At 56.3% G+C, this 22,089-nt stretch overlaps 1 protein-coding gene across 5 annotated transcripts in view; it reads left to right on the plus strand.

Moving 5' to 3' along the window:
- The window catches only part of TNRC18 (trinucleotide repeat containing 18), an 84,080-nt gene that overhangs the window by 52,997 nt on the left and 8,994 nt on the right, over positions 1 to 22,089 (plus strand). For all 5 annotated transcript variants that reach the window (XM_060032509.1, XM_060032505.1, XM_060032506.1 and 2 more), the window contains 8 exons: positions 743 to 1,018; positions 5,561 to 5,815; positions 12,476 to 12,891; positions 16,923 to 17,075; positions 17,376 to 17,517; positions 19,077 to 19,194; positions 19,613 to 19,688; positions 19,771 to 19,879. In XM_060032509.1, the coding sequence (XP_059888492.1) occupies positions 743 to 1,018; positions 5,561 to 5,815; positions 12,476 to 12,891; positions 16,923 to 17,075; positions 17,376 to 17,517; positions 19,077 to 19,194; positions 19,613 to 19,688; positions 19,771 to 19,879 (1,545 nt within the window). The remainder of the gene's footprint in view (positions 1 to 742; positions 1,019 to 5,560; positions 5,816 to 12,475; positions 12,892 to 16,922; positions 17,076 to 17,375; positions 17,518 to 19,076; positions 19,195 to 19,612; positions 19,689 to 19,770; positions 19,880 to 22,089) is intronic.

A 22,089-nucleotide genomic window follows, 5' to 3' on the forward strand; every position in this document is an offset into this window, starting at 1 on the left:
TTTGACAGCCCCCCTCCCCAGAGCTGGGTGATGTCTCTCAGGAAAGCCTCACCCGTATAGTAAGGTTGGAGACTTGTGGGAAGCCGGCAGCAGTGTACTGGTAACCCGGCTCTCTGATAGGGAAAGGGTGGGGGGACAGCAGCCCGGATATCGTTGCAACATCATGTGCCTGGTTCTTGGCGTAACTGTTCAAGCCGCCGTCCTGATACTGCTGAGCAGGGGGCCGGGAACGGGGGTGCGCGATGGCCATCGTGAGCCTGCGTCCGCTGGCCCTGCACACCCCGGGAGCTGGTGTTTTGGGAAAGAATGGCTCTAACTGAGCCCTTCCCCTCCTAGGCCTTGTCCCTCCCCACAAGGGGCCTCTGGGCCGGCTGCAGTCCCGTGGGGTAGACAGGACTTGGCGGGGCTCTCTGTGCCCTGGGCAGAGACCTTCCTGAGAGTGGCCGGGTGGTGGGGGATGCTGGCCGCAGCCGACCTAGAAGGAGCCTGGGTCCGAACCCACGGAAGACGCCTGCAGCTCAGAGGCCTCGCGGGTGAGAGGCGAGGCCCAGGTCGGGAGGAGAGCTCCAGGTGGCGGAACTCAGCTGGTTCCACGGCCGGCCCGTAGGCATCTGGACCTCTCTGTCTGGCGAGTAGGAGATTGTTCTCAAAAGCGCTGAGAATAATGGAAGAAAGACACCAGCCCCCTCCCTCCCCCCGGCGCCCTGTGACTTATCTCTATTAAAAACTACTTTGACTGCAGATACGGACTCAGAGGAAGAGGAGGAATTCCTGAAGGATGAGTGGGCTGCCCAAGGCCCCTCCAGCTCCAGACTGACATCTTCCATCCTTTGCGGCATGGTGGCGAAGAGCAGCAAGCCGGCCGGCGGCCCCAAGCTGACCGAGAGGGGCCTGGCAGCCGCCCGGACTCTGAAGCCCAAGCCGGCCGCCGGCAGGAAGCAGCCGTTTTGTTTGCTGCTTCAAGAGGTCGAGGCCCGTTCCTCCTTCAGCGATTCCTCGGAGGACTCGTTTGACCAAGGTTACTAGCTCCAAACACACAATACCTCCCGTGTTTCCTAGCGAGAGAGTGAGTGCGAGAGCGAGCGCGAGCGAGGCGGGGAGGGCGGCCGCGGCGCCGCCGGGATGGCCGGCCGGGGCGGCCATCTGGTTCTTGGCAGCGTAGCCTGCTGTATCAGCCCGAGTCTTTGTTTTTGTTTTTATTTGTACCTGTATCATCGTGATAAGACCATTGGCTGGCTCTTTCTGAGCTTTCATATGGACTGTTTTTAGTCTTCCTCTCTTGTCCCCTCCCCTCGCCTCCCCTGCCCCCTGGACCGAAGGCCTGGGTGGGTCCTCCCGGAGGGGCCCGTGGAGGCCTCCCTCCCCGGGGACATTTTGTAAATGGAATTCTGTCGTGTGGGCGTGTGACTTGATGTTTGTACCGCGATTTTGGTAATATCGAGCTTTATTAAACATATCGAGTTCATTTTTAACTAAACCCGTGTGCCTTGTCTCTCTTGCTGTGTCCTGACTAGACCATTAGGTTGCCGCTTCCCTCATTTTGTTCCTCCTGCCCCCCTCACCCCCTTCCCCACCCCTGCCCCAGAAGGGGTAGACGGAATAATGCAGTCTGCGCTCTCTCTATTATTCAAATATCCCTGGTAGCTGTTGGCATGCCTTTCATTTTTCAGGTTTAAAGTCAACTGCTTTCACCTCCAGCTTCATCTTTTTTTTTTTTAAGCTGCTTGTTTGTCTTTTGTTTTCTTAAAGCTCTATTCTTACGCAACAGTGGTTAAAAAATATTTGCAAACACTCATTTTCTAACGCATGTTTCTGTTTCGAAGGGCAATGTAGGCAGTGCAGGGTCAAGACCGCTTGCCGTCCCTGAGTTTTGTTGTGAAATTCAAAAGGCTTCATTGCCGTGTTGGGGGGCAAAGCTCACTGCGAGTCCCAGGCTCAGTCCCGGGCTCATCTGCTCTCAAACTCACTTACAAAGAGGGGGTTGGCCTCAGGGGCCTCTGTGAGCGCCCTGGCTCTGATTTCCCTAACGTCAGAATTCAACTTCTGGGGTTAGAAATGTCTCAGTCTTCCAGGACCTCCAGTCACAAATGTCCTGGGGCGGGCGGGGGGGCGAAGCAGCCAGCCGATCCTTAAGTGCTTCTCGCCCTGCTTTTGGATTTGCTTCAGGGTGGACCCCCCTTTAGGGATCCCAGAGCCTGGGTAGCAGCACCTGGGGGTCAGAGCCTAGACCCTGACGCTCTGGCTGGGATACATTTTGGGTGACCTGGAGACGACGTGGGCGGGGGCCGGGTGCTCCCGGGGCTCGCGTTCTCCGGTGCTGCTGCCGTGCCTGAGCACGTACAACCCGGGCCACTAGCTCTCCAGCCAGCCTCGTCTTCCAAGGCCTCCCCCAACCTGGGCCTCTGTGGACCAGTCTGGCTAGTTCGCCATTCCCCTCTCCCCGTCTTCTGGGCTGGCCCCCTATGCCTCCTCCCCCCTATCAAAGCCAGAGTTCCAGCTTCCAAGTTTTGGAGCTCTCGTGCTCCAGCCCAGACCCCATAGAGAAGCAGGCAGCCCCGCAGATCTTGTAGTGAGGGGCCCTTTGCCCAGAATGGGCAGAGGGATCCAGGGTCCAGCAAACCAGGGCCAGACACAGCAGTGGACAGAGCCCAGATAAGGGGGAGTGCAGGGGGCGAGGGGAGGGGGTCCCCGCTGCACCCAGACCGCTGGTCAGGTCTTGAAAGGGATATTTGGGTAATAGGGCCTTACTGACATCTGGTACTAAAACACCTAATTGGCTTGGCTTTTCTAGTGTGTCTGCTTTCTCCCCCAGCAGCTTGACCATACCTTCACCCTTGACCCCTACCCATGATGCTTTGAATGTCTGTTTTGGTCTCTTGCATTTGCTCTCACGCTGCACTCTGGACGCAAAGCGAAGGCTGGGAGTAGGGCAGACGGCGCAGCGGGTCACTGAGCTTGGGTCCGAGCCTGGCTCGTTGCTCCGTAGGTAGGCGAAACCCTTTTCTTTGTGTCCCCTCTGCTCCCCCCCCCTCGGGGTTTGCCCCCACCGGCTATGGCAGCAGCGGATCGCTTTGGCATTTACGGATCGGGTTTTGGAAAACCAAACTGAGTGACAACAGCCAACCCCACGTACCGAGCCAAGAGTTTTTTCTATGAAAAAAAGTTTTTCTGCATTTCCGTGGGTTTCTTTGTTGGGACTTTTTCTCCCCCTGCCCTTGGCAAACTCTGTCGCCTCAGGTGTGGACACGTCCAGAAAGGCTTTCCTGGTCCTGAGACCCCCTCCGCTGCCCCTACCCCTCGGACCCTGGCCTGAGCAGACCAGCCGCCGTCGGAGGCGGCCCTGGTGGGCTGTCAGGCTCTCGGGAGCAGGGGGCGGGGAGGGCCTCAGGAGACCCCGATTACCCTCATCAGCATTTCGTGGAAAGCACACCTTTTTTCGGCCGTCTGCTTTCCAACCGTTCTTCCATCTCAGGGTGCTGGGTTGGGTTGGGGGCCGCTGCTGGCTTTCTGGGGTCCGATGTGGACATTCCAGACCTCCAGAAACTCAGAGCCAGCCCAACCCCGCCGGCAGAGAATGCTGGGCAGGAGAGAGTTCTGGAGGCTCCACACCTGAGCAGCCCCGGGAAGGCCACCTCTAGAAGGGAAAGCTGGCCCCGTGTCCAACCCCGTGCCCCGCCCCAGCCAGCCCCCCGCCCACCCCCTGCTCAGCTCGGCCAGCCCCCGGGGGGCCTGCCTGAGGTGGGGGACCCGGGCGCTGCCTGCAGTCTGCCTACACTTAGCCTGCTTTGCCGCTGTGGCCCACTGGGCGGAGACAGAGCCATGTGACGTCCGCAATGTGAATGGATCGCAAGTGTGCACTGCCTGCCTGCCACCTGCCCGCCCCGCTGGCCTCCATCCCGCTGCATCCATCGCTCTGGGAGCCGGGTCTCCGTCTTCTCACTCCTCTTAACAGACCTTCTCTCTCTCTGCCTCCTTCCTCTCTCGACTCCCTTCGGGCATTCCTTGGGCTCTTGTCTGCTTCCCTCACTGAGGGCTCCCTCGGATGAATGGGCAGACCGAACCCTGTCCTCACGGGCACTGCTGGGGCCGCCGCTCTCGGCCGCTAGCTGCACTCCAGCAGCCAGGCGTCTTGGGGCGTAGGCAGGAGAATGTGGAGTTGGCCACCGTCCAGGGCCTGTCCACCTCTGGGCCCAGACTCCCTGCCCCCAGACGACACGGAGAGACGACGGCTCATTTTCCTCCAGCCTCTTGTTGGAGAGTTGTTTCCAGCCCGGCCTGGCCCAGCCCTGGGCCAGCGGCCCCAGAGCCACCTTCACACTCCCAGCGCCCTGGGCAGACAGGCCCCCCCTGGCAGGTGTCCCTCGGCGGCTCCTTGACAGAGGTACTGGGCGCCCCCCCCACCCGCCGCCCTTGTGGGGTTAGCTGGGCTGTGTCCCTGGAAAGGCAGGAAGCAAGCCTGTACCTCCAGAAGGTCTCTCTTTTTGGTGAGGGCTTAGTTCACATGCAGGGAGTGTCATCTTCCCTGCTGTGGCTGCCGGGCCCACAGCTTGCCCCTCCTTTGTCCCGATGGCCCAAGCTGGGCTCAGGGCTGCAGGTCCTCGGGCCGTAGGGCCAGTTTCTGGGGAGAAGCTTGTCTCTCTTCAACCGGGGAGACAGGCTGGGGCTTCCTTAGTGTCTTTCCACTAGACTGTGGGTGATGAGCCAGCCCGCCCCGGGTTCAAATCCTGCTCTGCTGCCTGAGCCCCTGACGGTGCCGAGCCTCGGCCTGCTGGAGCTGAGTGGACCCGCCCTCTGCCCCCTTCCTGCTCCCGGGGGTCGTGTAGCCCGCTTGTGGCTCCCTGGGTTGCGATGAGATGAGATTTTCACAGATAAGAAACTAGCGGCTCAGAGAGGGCCGGGGATTTGCCCCAGGCTTCCCAGTGCGGGCGTGTTGCTGGGAGTCAACTTTGGACCCCAGAGCCTGCTCAGGGTTTCCACCATGGGAGCCCCCCACCCCCCAAGAAGAGACCAAACTCCACCTTCTCCTGCTGCCAGCCGCCAGGCCTCCCACTGGTGAAGCTGCCCCCAGGCGCCTGTGTCCGAGCCTCAGCCCGAGCCCCCAGGGCCCGCCCTCCCCTCTCTGCCCCGCCCTCCCCTCTCTGCCCCGCCTTCCCCTCTTTCCTCCTCTCCCCTCCTGCCCCCTTTCCCAGCCTTCACGTTGTGCGTCGGGGCGTGTGTGTGCGCGTGCGTGCGCGTGAGACCGTGGAGAGCGCTGTCTCCAGTCCTTGTCCGTGTGTCCGTCCCCCTCCCTGCAGCACAGGTGCATGTTGGTGCTCCCCTTGCAGAAACACTCTCGATTCCCAAAGCCGCTGCCCACCTCTGGGCTGTCCAGGATGCCCAGGTCTTGGGCTCGCTTTGATGGGGGGCACTGGGCCACTGGGGGGACTTGTGGGCTGGCGAGGAGTGAGGAGCTGGGCTGGAGCCAGGGCCCCTCGCTGGCGCTCCAGCTGAGATGGGGCAGTGGGGGGAGGTGCAGGCTCGGGCCAGGGCTCTGACTCGCTCCCTGTTTTCTGCACGCCAGATGAGAGCTCCGAGGACGAGGACGAAGACGAGGAGGACGGGCTGGACGAGGAGGAGGTCGAGGCCGCCGGAGGCTGTAGGCTGGGGGCCCGGGAGCGGGCGCTGTCGCCAGGCCTGGAGGAGAGCGGGCTGGGCCTGCTGGCCCGCTTTGCAGCCAGCGCCCTCCCCAGCCCCACCGTGGGCCCGTCCCTGTCAGTGGTGCAGCTGGAGGCCAAGCAGAAGGCCCGCAAGAAGGAGGAGCGGCAGAGCCTGATGGGTAAGTACCAGCAGGTGGGCTGCAGGGAGTCGGGTGTCGCTGCCCCATGCTACAGATGAGGCATCCGAGGCTCAGATAAGCTGGGAGCCCTGCCTCCTGGGCCAGCCGTGTCCTTAGCAGAGGGCACTGGGTGTGGCGGCTGTGGCCTGCCACTCCCTGTGAGGAGTCTCCAGAACCGTGCAGTGACCTTCACTGTTGATGCTGCCAACGAACAGCACCTGACCCTCCACCTCAGGTGCCCGACATCAGGCAGCTCAAGGAAGCAGAGGCCTCGGTCTGCGGCCCGCGGGGCTGTGGGAGCCCACGGGAGGCCCCTGATCCAGCCTGGGGGGTCAGGGAGGCCGCTCCAGGTTGGCGACGCTCTGGTTGAGGCACGACAGAGAAGTGGGAGGTGGCTAAGCGTACGTAGAAGAAATCAAGGTGCAGGTGGAAGGAACAGGCCATGCAGCCTTTTGGAAGAAGGGGAAGCTCTTTACACTTGGGGCAGTAGAGGGGTTTCATTCAGTGAGATGCACTGGCCCAGACAGGGCAGGACTCATGGGGCCTGGGGTCACAGCCTGGAGGAGGTCATCAGTGTGCGTGTGTGTGTGGGGGGGGGGGGCAGGTGTTGGGTCGCTGTGAGCCAGGCCTACCTTCCCACTGCCTGGATGGGCAGACAGAGGCAGCCGGCACTACCACTCGGGCAGGAGGCTCAGCCTGGTCCCGGCCCCACTTGCTCTTTCTGCATCTCCAACCATATCCTTGCCTTCTTGGGATAGACAGACGTCTTGGGACCCTCTCCTGGGCCCCCTCCCTTTCTCACGGGGCCAACTCTCCCAACATGGACCCAGCCCACCTTCACCTGGGGATGGTGTTTGCGACTGAGGTGGTCCTACATGTGTTCAGGCTGTGAGCTCGCCTGGCCTCAGTAGGGGCAGCTCCTTGGCCGGGCTGCTCCGGCCTCCTTGCCCTTTTCTGAGCCTTAGCGGTATACGTGAGGCCCTCCTGGCAGGGGCCGGGGCCAGGAAAATGGGCCCTGGGTGCTACCCTACTGCCCCCCAGGCCTCCCCCAGCTGCCCTGGCTTCACGCACTCCACAGGCTTCAGGACCAAAGCCCATTCCCAGAGGCCTGCACCACCTCCCGAGACCCCATCTCTGGGGTGATGTCACTGTCTCCCCGGAGTCCACAGCAGGCTCCAGGCCCTGCCCTGCCTCCCTCCTCTCCCTTCTCTCTCTCTTAGCCCCATGTTCTGCAGTTGTCCCCTGGGGGCTTCGGGCCTGGCTCCATCCAGGCCTACCCCTCTTGGGTGTTCTTTGCACAGAAGCAGCTGCAGGGCTTTTCCTCAGAGCTCACACTTGACCAGGCCACTTCTCTGTGTAGGGCCTCTGACTGGCTGCATTGCCCTCTGGACAGATAGCACCTATGTGACCCTCCACCCTCAGACTGGCTGCTCAGACAGCATCATCCTGTCCACAGCCTCCACCCCACCCCTGTTTGCACCAGGCATCCCAGAGCCCTCAGGCCTCTGCACTTGCCCCAAACATCCGTTTCATCTAAATTGTCAAACGTATTGGCAGAGAGTTCACGATTTCCCCTTTTAATGCTTTCAGTGTCCTAAGGGTCTGTGGTGATGTTGCCTTTTTCATTGCTGTTACAGATAATCTGTTTCTCTTCTTTATTTCTTGATCAGTGTGGCTAGAAGTTATTGATTTCAGCTCTTTGTTATTTCCTTCCTTCCTTCCTTTTTCTTTGGGTATAATTTACAACCACTTCCCATTTCTTCTATTTATTTATTTATTTTTAAAATTTAAAATTTATTTTTGGCTGTGTTGGGTCTTCATTGCTGCACTCGGGCTTTCTCTATTCGCGGTGAGCGGGGGTAACTCTTTGTTGCGGTGCATGGGCTTCTCATTGCGGTGGCTTCTTGCTGCGGAGCTCGGGCTCTAGGCGTGCGGGCTTCAGTAGTTGCGGCATGCAGGCTCAGTACTTGCGGCACACAGGCCCTACAGCGTGCGGGCTTCAGTAGTTGCAGCATGTGTGCTCAGTCGTTGCCGCGCACAGGCTCTCGGGCGCGTGGGCTTCAGTAGTTGTGGTGCACGGGCTTAGTTGCTCCGTGGCATGTGGGATCTTCCTGGCCCAGGGATCAAACCCGTGTCCCCTGCATTGGCAGGTGGATTCTTAACCACTGTGCCACCAGGGAAGTCCCTGTTTCACTTTCTTGATAGTGTTGTTTAAAACAAAAAATTTTAATTTTGATGAAATCCAATTTATCTATTTCTTCTGATGTCACTTGTACTTCTGGTGTTATGTCAGAAAGTATTGCCTGATTCAGGGTCACAAAAATTTAGTCCTGTTTTCTCCTAAGAGTTTTATAGGTTGAGAGTTACATTTAGGTCTGTGATCCATTCTGAGTTATTTTTGTGTGCGAGTGATGTAGGGGTTTTTTGCATGTGGAGATCCATTTGCCTCAGTATCATGTGTTGAAAAGTCTGTTCTTTCCTCATCAAATGCTCCTGGCGCCCCTGTCAAAAAGCAGTTGAACAGTTGAAAATAAATATGAAGGATTATTTCTGGATATTCAGTTCTATTCCATTGATCTGTGTGTCCTTATGTCAGTACCACATTATCTTGATTACTGTGGGAGTTTTTGTAGGAAGCTTTGAAACTGGGAAGTATGAGTCCTCCATCTTTGTTGTTCTTTTTCAAGATTGGTGCTTCAGAGTCCCTTGCATTTCCATATGGATTTTAGGATCAGTTTATCCATTTCTGCAAAAAAGCCATCTGGGATTCTGATAAGAATTGTATTGAATTAGTAGATAATACTAGGGAGTATTGACTCCTCAACGATGTAAGTTTTTCAGTCCGTGAACGTGTAATGTCTTTCCATTTATTTGGGTCTTTAATTTCTTTCAGCAATGTTTTGTAGTTTTCATTGTATGAGCCTTGCATTTCTCTTGTTAAATTTATTTCTAAGTAATTATTATTTTTGATGCTATTCAAATGGAATTCTTTTCATTTTTGGAGTATTCGTTGCTAATGTATAGGAATATAATTGATTTTTGTAAATTAATCTTGTGTCTTGCAACTTTGCTAACCTCATTTATTCTAAAAGCTTTTTAGTAGATTCCTTAGGATTTTCTGTATACAACAGGGGTCCCCAACCCTCAGGCCGTGGACCGGTACTGGTCTGCAACCTATTATGAACTGGGCCGCACAGCAGGAGGTGAGCGGCGGGCGAGTGAGTGAGCAAGCTTCATCTGCCACTCCCCATCTCTCCCCATGGCTCGCATTACCGGCTGAATCATCCCCCCTCCAATCCGTGGAAGAATTGTCTTCCATGAAACCAGTCCCTGGTGCCAAAAAGGTTGGGGACCGCTGATATACAAGATCATGTCACCTACAGATAGAGATAGTTTTGTCTTCCTTTCCAGTGTGTATTCCTTTTATTTGTCTTGCCTAATTGCTCTGGCTAGAATCTCCCATGCAATATTGAATAGAAGTGGTGAGAATAGGTATCTTTGTCTTGTTTGGTTTTTTTTCCTGCCCTCTAGATCTTAGGGAGAAAGCACTCATTCTTTTACCATTAAGTATGATGTTAGTGGTGGGTTTTTTCATAGATGTCCTTCGTCAGGTTGAGGAAGTTTCCTTCTATTTCTCATTTGTTGAGTGATTTTATCATGAAAGGGTGTTAGATTTTGTCAGTTACTTTTTCTGTGTCTGTTGTTGTGTTCATGTGGTTTTTATCCTTTATCCTATTAATATGGTGTATTACATTTTTTTTTAAAAGAATGATTTAAAGATTTTTTTTTTTTAAAGAATGTCAAACCAACCTTGCATTCCTGGAATATATCCCACTTGGTCATGGTGTATAATCTTTTTTATATGTTTCTGGATTATGTTCACATTTGTTTATGTCCTTCTGATGGATTGACTATTTCATCATTTTAAAATGTCCTTCTTGGGCTTCCCTGGTGGCGCAGTGGTTGGGGGTCCGCCTGCCGACGCAGGGTCATGCCCCGGTCTGGGAAGGTCCCGCATGCCGCGGAGCGGCTGGGCCCGTGAGCCGTGGCCGCTGAGCCTGCGCCGTCCGGAGCCTGTGCTCCGTGACGGGAGGGGCCACAACAGTGAGAGGCCCGTGTACGCCAAAAAAAAAAAAAAAGTCCTTCTTTGTCTCTAGATTTTTATCTTAAAATCTGTATTGTCGGATAAAAGTACAGACATACCTCAGAGATAATTGTGGGTTTAGACCAACACAATAAAGCCACAATAAAGCGAGTCACACAAATGTTTTAGTTTCCCAGTACGTATCAAAGTTACGTTTACGCTATACTATAGTCTTAAGGGTGCAGTAGCATTATGTTTTTAAAAAAAGGTACATGCCTTAATTAAAAAATACTTTATTGCTAAAAATTGGTAACCATCATCTGAGCCTTCGTTGAGTCTTCGTTGAGTAGTGACACCAAAGGTAACTGATGACAGATATAACAAATATAATAATATAATATAATAGTAATAATGGAAAAGTTAGAAATATTGTGAGAATTACCAAAATGTGACACAGAGATATGGAGTAAACACTGTTGGAAAAATGGCGCTGATAGACTTGCCCAATGCAGAGTTGCCACAAATCTTGAATTTGTAAAAAGATGCATATCCGCAGAGTGCAATAAAGTGAGGGATGTCTGTATCGCCACCACAGCTCTTCCTTGGTCTCTGTTCACATCGTATGTCTTTTTTTATCCCTTGACTTTGCATCTGTGTCTTTACTCTTGTCTTCATTATTTTTTGTCTATTTTTTTTGGTCTGTTTTTTTGTTCCTTTGTTCCTCTTTTACTGCCTGTTGTTTTGGGGAGGAGGCATTTGCACAGGACGCTGGTTGGGAGTCAAGAACGCAGGTTCTACTCCCTGCTCCGTCCTGTCCCGCAGCGAGGCCACGGCAGATCCTTCCCTCTCTCCGGGCCTCATGCTTGTCGCCACCACAGGACCCTGACAGAGCCCGCTTCCTCTGTGCCAGGCACCATTCGTGCTGCCCAGTGGGTCTCATAAATATTTATCTTCTGACGCGATCTTACCCTTGAGGCTCCACCCTCCCCTCTTTCAAGCGAGTGTCCACTCCTGGTCACTGCTCTGTGCACTGTCCTGTACTGGCTCCCTCTGCAGGTACCTGCAGTATTCTGTGTGCATCTAGGTTTTCTGCAGGGGGCTGTCATCAGGTGGGGTCTCATTCTGTCATACCCAAAAGCAGGACTGGCAAAGCCAGTGGTGTTTTGTGGCCTGCACCCTGATTAGCCACGAAAGCCCCCAGCTGCCTCCCCCGGCAGCTCTGTTAACAAAAGGTTAATTAACAGGATCATTAAGCTTTGCAAGTGCGCCCTCCTCCCAGCCCCACCCTTGATACTGCGGCTGCACCTGTTGGGGTGATGGGGCTGGGCGTCCCTCAGGAGCCTTTGTGGCCAGGCTGCTGGCTGCTCAAGGCTCCGCAGGCCTGGGGTGCAGGCCTGGGGTCCAGCCCTGGCTTACCAGCTCATTGGTCTGGGACCCAGGGCAAGTCCTTTGCTGGGGTGGTCAGCCCAGGGCTGTCACGGACATCTCATCTCCGGGGTCTGCCTGGAGGAGGCAGGCCCTCCTCATTCTCCGCATGGGGAGAAGCACCATTAACTCCCCGTTTAGATTCTTTCCCTGGCCACCAGCTCTGGGCCAGGCTCTGAGCTGTCCAGTGTTGTGGGCTCCAGGAGAACTCGGGGATCTATTGCTGGGGGCAGAGCAGGACGAGATAGACAAACACAGACGGGACCTCTGCAGTGTGCTGTGTGCCTGTGGTGATGGAGGGATGGCCAGAGGACTCCCCAGGACGCAGAGTGGGTCTTCTCAGAAAGGAGGCTGCAGCTGTCCAGGTAGAGGTCAGGGGAGAGATGGTGCTCTGGGCAGAGGGCCAGCAGGAGCGAAGACCTGGGGGTTTAAAAGGACAGAGGACAGCGGATCCTGGTGAGAGGTTGTGCATTCAAGGAGCCCAGGAGCTGGGCCCTAGGCTCAGGGCTGCTCTGCAGCAGAGGGATGTGGGCCCTCCGGCTGTGGGAAGGGGCGGCTTCGGGGGTGAGGGGAGGGGCTGGGCCCCAGGGCTGTGTGGGTTCTGGGGAAGCCTGTCCTCTAGAAAGGGGAGTGTGTGCCAAGGACCTCCCAGTTCTGAGAAGTGGCACCAGCAAGCAGAGCGGAGGGCCCTCTGGGCTCGGGGATTTTGTGCAGGCTTTCCCACCTTCCTCCCTTAGAGCTGCTGCCCCTACAGGTGTGGGCCCTCCCCGGCTCACCTGCCCTGGCTTCCGGGACTCCTGTGGAGGCACAGGAGGGGCGGGGAAGCTCACACGTGCCCAGGCAGGAATCTTCACATGCCCAGACGATGCTCTTGGGGTGAGGGGTCCGGAGCAGAGTCTGGGCAGCCGGCGGGGTTTGGGACGGGAGGGGCCAGCAGGGTCTGCCGCTCACAAGCATGCGGCTGGAAGCCCTCCTCCTCTGGGCCTCAGGTTCCTTCCCCGAGACGGGTTGAAGCCTCCCACGGTGACGCCATCCCCTGTAGGAGGGCTGGGCTGTGGCCTTTCTTCTGGTGGCCAGAGCGGCTGGGTGGGTGGGTGGGAAGTGGGGGCCCGGGAGCCCCTGTCCACAGCCCCTCCCTCACCCACGTGCAGGCACGGAGTTCGAGTACACCGACTCGGAGAGCGAGGTCAAGGTGCGGAAGCGGTCGCCTGCTGGGCTGCTGCGGCCCAAGAAGGGGCTGGGGGAGCCAGGTCCTGCCCTGGCTGCGCCCGGCACCCGGGGCCCCGGCAGCCCCGACAAGGCCAAGCTGGCGGCCGAGAAGGGGCGCAAGGCCCGCAAGCCGCGGGGCCCCAAGGAGCCTGGCCTGGAGGCGGGGCCCGAGGCCAGCGACGACGACCTGTGGACGCGGCGGCGCAGCGAGCGCATCTTCTTGCATGACGCGTCGGCCGTGCCCGCGCCCAGCAGCGTTGCGCCTGCTGCCACCAAGCCCGGCCGCTGCGGCAAGGCTGGCCCGCCCAGCCCACGCAAGGACGCCGGCCGCGCGAAGGACAGGAAGGACCCCAGGAAGGTAGGGCGCGGCGTGGGGCGGGGGCCCTTGGACCTCCTGTCTCGGAGTAGAGTTCTCAGACCTGGGCGAGGCACAGAGACCCCAAAGGGCGGTGGTGACCCTGAAACGCAGTCACCCACCTACCGACGACCTCTGTGATGGGCACTCCTCTGGGTGCCCCTTGATGAACGTCTTTGATAAGGACACCTGCAGCCGGGCTAGCAGGTGTTGTCGTGTGAACTGATGAGCTCAGATGATATTTCAAGGTCTCTGCCGTAACTGTCATGCGCTACATGACAGTGATTGCTGTTGGTGACAAAGTCTTAGCTCTCACACCCAAAGGAAAACCTCATTTCTTGAGAGGTTAGGGAAAATAGAGATGGGATTTCTTTTTCCCCATCCAAGGTTCAGAGGTCCCTGAATTCTCTCCACAGACACCGCAGGTTGAGAACATCTGCTTTTCAAGAACTCAGTGATGATTAGACCTGTTACCCTTCTTTTTTTTTAGACCTGTTACCCTTCTTGCACTGGCTGCTAGGAAGCTCACGGCCAGTAGTTCGCTCTTTAGGTGGTCGCATTCAGACCTAATGGCCAGCTCGCGACAGTGGTCTCTGACTCAGGCCTCTCTACTCCATGTCCCTGATGGAAGGCAAACCCTCAAATAGCAGTGTCATTCTAGACAAAGCCACAAAAAGGGACCAGACTCCGCATCAATTTCCTGATAATGGGTGGTAGTGAGGAAGGGGCTGCATTTCAGTGTCATCCACAGGGATCTCTTGTTCTTGTTTTCTCACGGCTGAAGCCATCTCAGGTTTTTCTGATCCTTGGAGAGAAGGCGCTCCAATAATACATAATGATGATGATTGTACAGGGTTGACCCATGGTAGGGGCCAGGCGTGTTCTAACCAGTTTGTGTACTTAATGTGTTGGTAAAGGGAAACGCGTTGCCTCTGCTCACAGCACATCTGACACTAACTCCCTGGGGTTGGTGCAGACCCCACAGTGAAGGGCTCAGTCCCACAGGACTGCCCCCACCCCATCCCCACTCCAGATGCCAGTCGCAAGTCCTAGGTTGTCACCTGTGCTTTTTGACCAACCAGCTATAGATCAAGGATTTTCATGACCCCTCTCCTCCGGTCGATAATTCACCAGAATGACAGAACTCCGGAAAACACTTTACTTACTGTTACGGTTTACTGTAAAGGATGCAACTCAGGAACAGCCAGATGGAGGAGAGGCACAGAGCAAGGTGGGTGGGAACGGGTGCAGAGCTCCCATGCCCTCTCCGGGCACACCGCCCTCCTCGGCGTGGTCACCAACCTTGCGCTCTCTGAACACCGTCGTTGAGGGGTTTTTATGGAGGCTTCATCGCAGAGGCATGATCGATTAGTAACTCAACCTCCAGCCCCTCTCCCCTCCCTGGAGGATGTGGGTGGGGCTGAAAGTTTCAAGCTTTTGGTTGTAGCTGGTCTTTCTGGTGACCAGGCCCCATCCTGAAGCCATGTAGGGACTCACCAAGAGTCACCTTATCAGAACAAAAGGCGCTCGCTCCTATGACCCAGGAAATCCAAAGGGTTTTAGGAGCTCTGTGTCAGGAACAGGGGCAGGGACCAAATATGTATTTCTTTTGACGTCACAGATGACTACTTACAAAGCCGCATGAGGTAGGTTGCTTACTCATATTAACTGCACGTTACAGGTAGTCCTGGAACCTGCCCAGTTAGCCCAGCAGCTAATGATTATCAGAGCTGAGCTTTCAACACTGGGGTCTAGCGCCAGAGCCGGGGCCTTAACCACAGGGCAAACCGGCCTCTCTGGGCCTTTCCCAGGAGGGCACCTTCTGTTGGGGAGAGAGGGACCAGGGGCTCGCGCACCTGATCTCAGCCTTCTGATGACACAGTCAGACACTGGGACGGAACCGATTCATGGTCAGCCAAAGGAGAAGTCACACACCAAGGAAATCACTCCAGGAACAACCAGTGTTCATAGTTTTGTGAGAGACACTTTTGTATCCTGCTTTTGCTGTTGTTGTTTTGTTTTTGCCGTACGTTGCGGAGCACAGGCTCCGGACGCGCAGGCTCAGCGGCCATGGCTCACGGGCCCAGCCGCTCCGCGGCATGTGGGATCTTCTCGAACCGGGGCACGAACCCGTGTGCCCTGCATCGGCAGGCAGACTCTCAACCACTGCACCACCAGGGAAGCCTCTGTATCCTGTTTTTCACACTTGGCGTTAGATCTTGTGCATTCCCATGTGGCATGACCGTTTATTTTACTTTCTTTTAAATCACTGTCTCCAAATGGCTGGATAACATTCCACCATCTTGCTGTCCTGTGGTTTTCAACATCTCCCGCCATCAACCATGCTAGCCATTGGTGATTTGGTTAATGATGGTCTTTTGCCATTGTAATTACCACAGCAATGAACATCTCTGTTCTGTGTACAGAACTTGTCAGTTTTGGAGTTTTTTTATTAAAAAAAGAAAAAAAAATCTTCCCAGAAATGGGCTTTCTGGTCAGTGGGAAAGAAAAGGTTATCAGTTTTATCTGATTGTAACAGTAATTTGCATGATAAGGAAAAGGAAGAAAATTAAATTCCATACGGAGATAACTTTTTTTTTTTTGGCTGTCAGTGTCTCTTGCCCTACTATGTACAGCTGCAAAGATGTGCCCCATAAGACAAGCTGTCTATTTAATAACAGAAGTCAGGGCAAGAGGAGACATAACCACATGACAAACAGTCCTTCAACCCCCAAGATGCAGTCTGATTTCAGAAATGTGCACAGGATCAAAACATGCACCAGAAACAAGAAAACATAATGTGTGTGTGTATATATAAAAAATACGTATTTCTCCCCCCAAATAGAGATTAAAATGAATACCTCTTATTGCGCTAACATTTCCCACTTTTTTTCCTTTTAATGCTCTTGGGTTTGGATTTCACCCGTCTGATGTGGAAGCTGTGACTTCTGCTGTTGTCTTGGTAACATTCGCCCAGTCTTCCTTTTTTCGGTGTCTTAATTTTCCATCTCCCCTGGCCCCATGACTTGGTCGTTGGTCGTTAGGCATGTCGCTTTTAAAAAGGCATGAAGTGACCCCTGCCCCCACCGCCCGTCACCTTTGTAGCCTGAACCTGCTTCTTATACAGAGTATCATCGCTTCCATTTCCTGTGCTGTCACCTCTTCCTCAGAACAGGACCCTCAGCCGCTGTGATAAAAGCTTGTAACTGTATCTACGGACGCACCAGGTTGCTGGATATCTAGGTTGTTTCCACTCTTTTGCTCTGATAAGTGGAGCCGTGCACAGTCCCCGTACGCTGGCCCAGTTTCCGCTCCCCCAGCGCGGGGGGCGTCCCTGAGCCACCCTGGGGGCTTTGAGTTGGTGGGGATGTGGCACCCCACACTTCTGGGGCAAGAGGAAAGTAACGCAGGCCTCCGGAAGCAGTCGGGCAGTGGGTGTACGGTTCTAAGTGCTCCTTCCAGGAATATACCTGTAGAACTAATTGGTAGTGTCGTTTTTCTTGGCACCATCCAGCAGAGGAATAAACAGAGGTGGGTGGTCGGATGAATCTCGGGTCCCCCCATCAAGGCACCTTGGGCAGCTGTTAGAATAAAACGTGACGCCACCACCTCTGTGTCTGCCAGACGTACTAGGGGGAAAACGTTGCAAAGCAGAATTTTTGGTAAATTCCCATCTGTGTTTAAAAAAGAAAGTACTGTGTATACACAGATGTGTCTGCATAGCCCACATGTTTACACGGTTATGTGTGCTTGCGGAAAGCTCTGGAAGGACACACCATGCTGTTATTAGTCCCTCTAGTTACCTCTGTGGTTGGTGGGATCGTTGGAGAGGAACTCACGTATATACACTTCGGTGGTGTCTTTTTTTTTTTTTTTTTTTTTTTACAACAAGTAATATACAGTAGCAATAAAACGAGATTGAAACCAGAAATACTTGCCAGGAGAGGGAGGGTGTTTTGTCCTCTCTGGACAGTGAGCGGCGGGGCCTGGGCCCTCTCTGCCTGCTGACGGCCACCCTGTCGCTTCATCCCCAGAAGAAGAAGGGGAAGGAGGCCGCATCGGGAGCCTCGCTGCCCCCTCCCCGTGTTCCTGCCCTGCCCCCCGAGGCCCGGGCCCCTCACACCAGCTCTCCGGCCGCTGCCAAGAGGAACAAGGCCAAAGCCAAAGGGAAGGAGGTGAAGAAGGAGGTGAGGTTTCCCATGGGGCCCCAGGCTTGGGTGAATTGCGTTGCTTGGTTGACAGACGGAGGCGTCCCTGGGTGTGCCCCACCCCCATGCCCCCAGATCCCTCGTGTGGCTGGAGGCGCTGCCTCAGCCCATTTCATCCTCCCTCTGGCCTGGGGGGTGAGCCCAGCTGGGACCCCAGTCCCCCATGTGGCAGACTCCACCGAGGCCTGGCTGTGACCCCGGGATTCCAGGGAGGGTCCTAGCCGGGCAGGACTGGGATGCCGTGTCCTAAGCCGCTGGTCTTTCTTGCTCTGTCCCCAGAACCGGGGGAAGGGGGGAGCCGTGAGCAAGCTGATGGAGAGCATGGCTGCCGAGGAGGACTTTGAGCCCAACCAGGACTCGAGCTTCTCTGAGGATGAGCACCTGCCCCGAGGCGGGGCTGTGGAGAGGCCACTAACTCCCGGTGAGTGCCCACGATGCTGCGTTGGCTTGGGCCTGGAGGTGCAGGAGGTTCTCCTGGGGCAGTTACTAGGGCCTGAGCTAGCATCGGGAGGGGGAGGGAATGGGCAGCTGGGAGGGAGATGGGGGGGTTTGAGTGCGTTAGGAGGGAGAGTACATGGGCTGTGTGAGCAGATGAGGGGAAGAGAAGGGGTGTGGATGGGTATTGGCAGGTGGTGGGGAGAAGCTGTCATCGAGACGGGTCTCAGAGGGGAGCAACTGGGCTTTGCTGGCTGGAGGCTGGGATGCTCGGAGGACATCCCAGGGAGGTGACATCCAGTAGGCACTTGGACCCGGGGGTCTGGAGCTTGAGGTTGAGGACATGAATTAGGTGGGGGTGGGGATGGATTGAGAGGGGGAGCAGGGCCAGCCCTGAGGAGCTTTGTCACCTGCTTGGGAGTGTATCTGTCAGCTATTGCTGTGTAACAACCAAGTGCTCAGACTCAATGGAGGGTGGCAATAAGTTGTCAGCAGGACAGCAGGGTGACCTTAGCTGGGCTTGCTCCCATGATAACGGGATGGCTAGGGGTCCACTGATTCAGGGACAGCTCTGCCCCACCTGGACCGCTGGGCTGGTCAGGGTGTGTTCTTCTCATGGCCGTGCTGCCAGAGGCTCGAGAGGGAGAGCGGGAACCAGTGAGGCCTCCCGAGACCTCGCTCGGTTCAGATTCAAGCACTTCTACCCACGTCCATTGGCCAAAACAGGTTACGTGGTCACGCCCAAGGTCAAGAGGTGGGAAGTCCACTCCACCCGTGGTGAAGCCGTGGCAGGGGTGTGGGTGCAGGCGGGGACCAAGAAGTGGGCCTGTCATTCCGTCCACCCCAGCGAGCCATCTGGGTTTCTCTGTGTGGGGTAATGGCAGGGAGGGCCCAGGTTCAAGGTCCTATAGAGAAGAAGAGCAGGCCCAGGAGGCTGAACCAGCGTGGTCGGGCCTGGAGGGGGAGAACTGAGGAGAGTCTGGGGTGGGGGTCCCAGGAGGGGACGTGGCCCGGGGCGGTGATGGGGCGTGGCAGCCTCGGGCGGAGGCCTGGTCCGGGTGGGCAGCGCTGACAGCCCAGCTGTGAGGGATTGTGTCCACCAGAACAGATAGCATCCAAGGTGGAGGAGGAGCTGGTGGAGGGGTCCCAGGGCTGTGGCTGAGGGGCGTGACGGGCTCTGATGACGCATCGCCTCATGCTGGGGCTCAGAGAGGGGTGGTCTTCAGATGAGGGTGGGGCAGCACCTGCGGGGTATCACCCCGGTTCCTCCCTGCCTGGGATCTTTGCAGACGCGCTGGGAGGGGAGGGGCTGTGCACACTGGCACGCATGCAGCGCCCTGCACGAGGCCCATCTGCTGGCACATAGCTGCGCGCACAGATGCACGTGTGCCTGCAGGCACCCTGGGCCTTCTGCTCTGAGAGGGGTGACGGGGCGACAGGTGGGCCTGGGGGGCAGGGCACAGGGGACGGGACGGAGGGTCTCAAGGCTGACCCCCCACCCCCAACCCCGCTCCAACCCCGCCTCACCCGAGCCCACTCCCGCAGCCCCTCGCTCCTGCATCATCGACAAGGATGAGCTGAAGGATGGCCTGCGTGTGCTGATCCCCATGGATGACAAGCTGCTGTACGCGGGGCACGTGCAGACAGTGCACTCGCCGGACATGTGAGTGCGGGCGGGCGCCAGGCGGGGCAGCTCCGCTCAGAGCCTAAGAGCCTCGCCCAGTCCTGCACCCAGAGCCTTGCTGGGCCTCTGTGGGCGCGTCGCTTCGCCTCTTTGAGCTGTGGCTTCCCTGCATAGGACTGGGGGGCATGGGCGGGCCCCCAGGTGGGGCTCAGCGGGAAGGAGCAGGAGAGGGCGCGCTGGGCTCTCCTGGATCTGTGAACCCTGGTTGTGCAGACGAGGAAACGGGGGCGCAGAGGGGCTAGACCGGCCCCGAGTTTATGCCGCAGGTCAGCAGACCCTCAGGCTCCAACGGCACGTCCCCGTGGTGCGGGAGGTAGAGCTGGCGCGGGGGGTGCTGGGAGTCTGGGGCGTGGCGGTTCCCCTGGGGACCTCACGCCTCGCCGCCCTGGCCTCGCAGATACCGTGTGGTGGTGGAGGGCGAGCGCGGGAACCGGCCCCACATCTACTGTCTGGAGCAGCTGCTGCAGGAGGCGGTGAGGGAGGGAGACGGGGCTGGGGAGGCGGGCGCGGGGCTGCTCCTGCCCACCGCCCGCGCTCAGCCCTTCGCCTTCCCAGATCATTGACGTGAGGCCGGCCTCCACTCGCTTCTTGCCGCAAGGGACCAGGATCGCAGCCTACTGGAGCCAGCAGTACCGCTGCCTCTACCCGGGCACCGTGGTCCGAGGTGAGCCCCTCCCCCGAGACCCTCCCTGGCACCCCTGTTTCCCGCTGTGTTGGCGTGGGTCCATTTGGTTCCTGAAACCCAAGTCAGGTAGCCTTAAGCACAGAGTTTTATCGGCTCGTCTGAGTGAAGACTTACAGGGCTTTAGGCGCGGTTGGACCCGTCACTGTGCCCCGGCGTCATCGGGGCTCAGGCTCCCAGTGTCCGTCAGCCATACTCTCAGCTGTGCTGTCATCACACCCCGCTCCTGGGGGCTCCCTCTCACCTTCTGAACAAATCCTGTTATCAGAGAATCTCCCACTTTTCCCATCTGGGTCCTAGGATGGAGTCCCACTGAGCTGGCTTGGGTCACATAGATTTCACGTGGGTCACAGGTCTTGGGCTCGTCCTTGCTGACGACTGAGGCAGCTTCCTGATTTTTGCCTGTGGACTGAGAAGGGAAGGCTGCTTCCCCAGGAACGTTGACGTTGTTAGCAGAATAAGAGATTGGAAGCTGGGCAGACAAAATAACAGGTAGCCCAGAAGATGTGGGTGTGTGGATGCCAGACCGACAAAGCTGGCAGGTAGTCAGACAGTGCACACTTAGCTATTGCAGAACCACCACATCGGGGAGCCGGGGATCTGCGTGTGTTACAGCCCGAAGCCAAAACCAGAGGCCAAAGATAGTCCACCTCCTGGCCGCCTAACGTCATCCGTACGTGCCCAGGAGATGGGAACGGGGATGCTGGGCAGGAAGTTCTCTCACAAGGGGAAAAGTTCATCTCTGTTCAGCTCTCCCGGGGCTCTCTGGCCTCTGAGCCTTGGGGGCTGATGGCTTGCTAGGCCTGCCTCACGGGTGTCACTCTTGGGATTTCCCCTTACCATCATTCTGAGAACTCCATTTCTCTCTCTCCTGTGCTGCATCCCGTGTCTTTCTCTTCCTTGTCCCTTTCCCTCCTTGTGGCAGAGGACCTTTCCGTAGCTTTCGGAGAAAAAGGGTCCATGGGAGGTAAATTCCTCAAGTACACGTGTGCCCAAGGTCTCCTTATCCTATCCTGTTCTTTTTTTTTTTTTTTGCGGTACGCGGGCCTCTCACTGCTGTGGTTTCCTCCGCTGTGGAGCACAGGCTCGACGTGCAGGCTCAGCGGCCATGGCTCATGGGCCCAGCCGCTCCGCGGCATGTGGGATCTTCCCAGACCGGGGACGAACCCGCGTCCCCTGCATCGGCAGGTGGACTCTCAACCACTGCGCCCAGGGAAGCCCCCTATCCTGTTCTTTAGAGATAGTTGAGCTGGGTATATATTCTACATTGGAAATAATCTTCCTTCACCTTTTCGAAGTCACCGTTCCATCCAGATTCTGATGTCAGAGGCCCAAATCTTCATAGGAGACCCACTTTTCTCTCTCTGGAAACTCAGAATCTTCCCATTATTCCTAGATCGGGAATTTCATGTGGTCTCTCCCCCTCCCCCCTCCCCCTTCTCTCTCTCTCTCTCTCTCTGTGTCTCTCTCTCTCTCTCTCCCCCCCCCTCTTTCTTTCTCCCTCTCTCTCTGTCTCTCTCTCCCCCCTCCCCCTCTGTCTTTCTCTCTCTCCCCACCTCTCTCTCCTCTCCCTCTCTCCCTCTCTCTCTCTCTCTCTCTCTCTCTCCCTCCCCCCCTCTCTCCCTCTCTCCCTCTCTCCCTCTCTCTCTCTCTCTCTCTGTCTCTCTCCCCCCCCTCCCCCTCTCTGTCTCTCTGTCTCTCTCTCTCTCTCTCTCTCTCTCTCTCTCTCTCTGGGTGTGGGTGTGGGTGTGTGTTGCTGGGTATTTGGGGGAAGGGGGCTTTGATTCGGAAGCAGATTTCCTTTGTTCCTAGATATTTTTCTCATATTACTTCTTGCAGAGTTTCCTTCCCTCATTTACCCTCTTTTTCCTGGAACTCACACTCATCTGGTGGCCCTCAAGACTAGGATCTTTCTTCTCATTCTTGTCCATTTTTTAAATCTTTTTGTTCCACTCTCCGGAAGATTTCCTCACCTCTGCTCTCTGGCCCTTCTAGTCTATTGAATTTTGGATATTTCTGCTGTCGTTTATAGTATTCCTAAGAGTTCTTTCTTACTGTCTAAATATTCTTTTTTTTTTTTTTTAAATTAGATCTCTTTTTGTTCTCATGGATTCCTTTTTTTCCAGGGACATATTGTTTCCATTTGAGGTTCCTTCAGCTCCCTTTCCTTCTGCCTTTCCCTTCCTCTCCCT

Source organism: Delphinus delphis, chromosome 15 (genome assembly GCF_949987515.2).
Source record: "Delphinus delphis chromosome 15, mDelDel1.2, whole genome shotgun sequence".
Classification (NCBI taxonomy): Eukaryota; Metazoa; Chordata; class Mammalia; order Artiodactyla; family Delphinidae; genus Delphinus; species Delphinus delphis.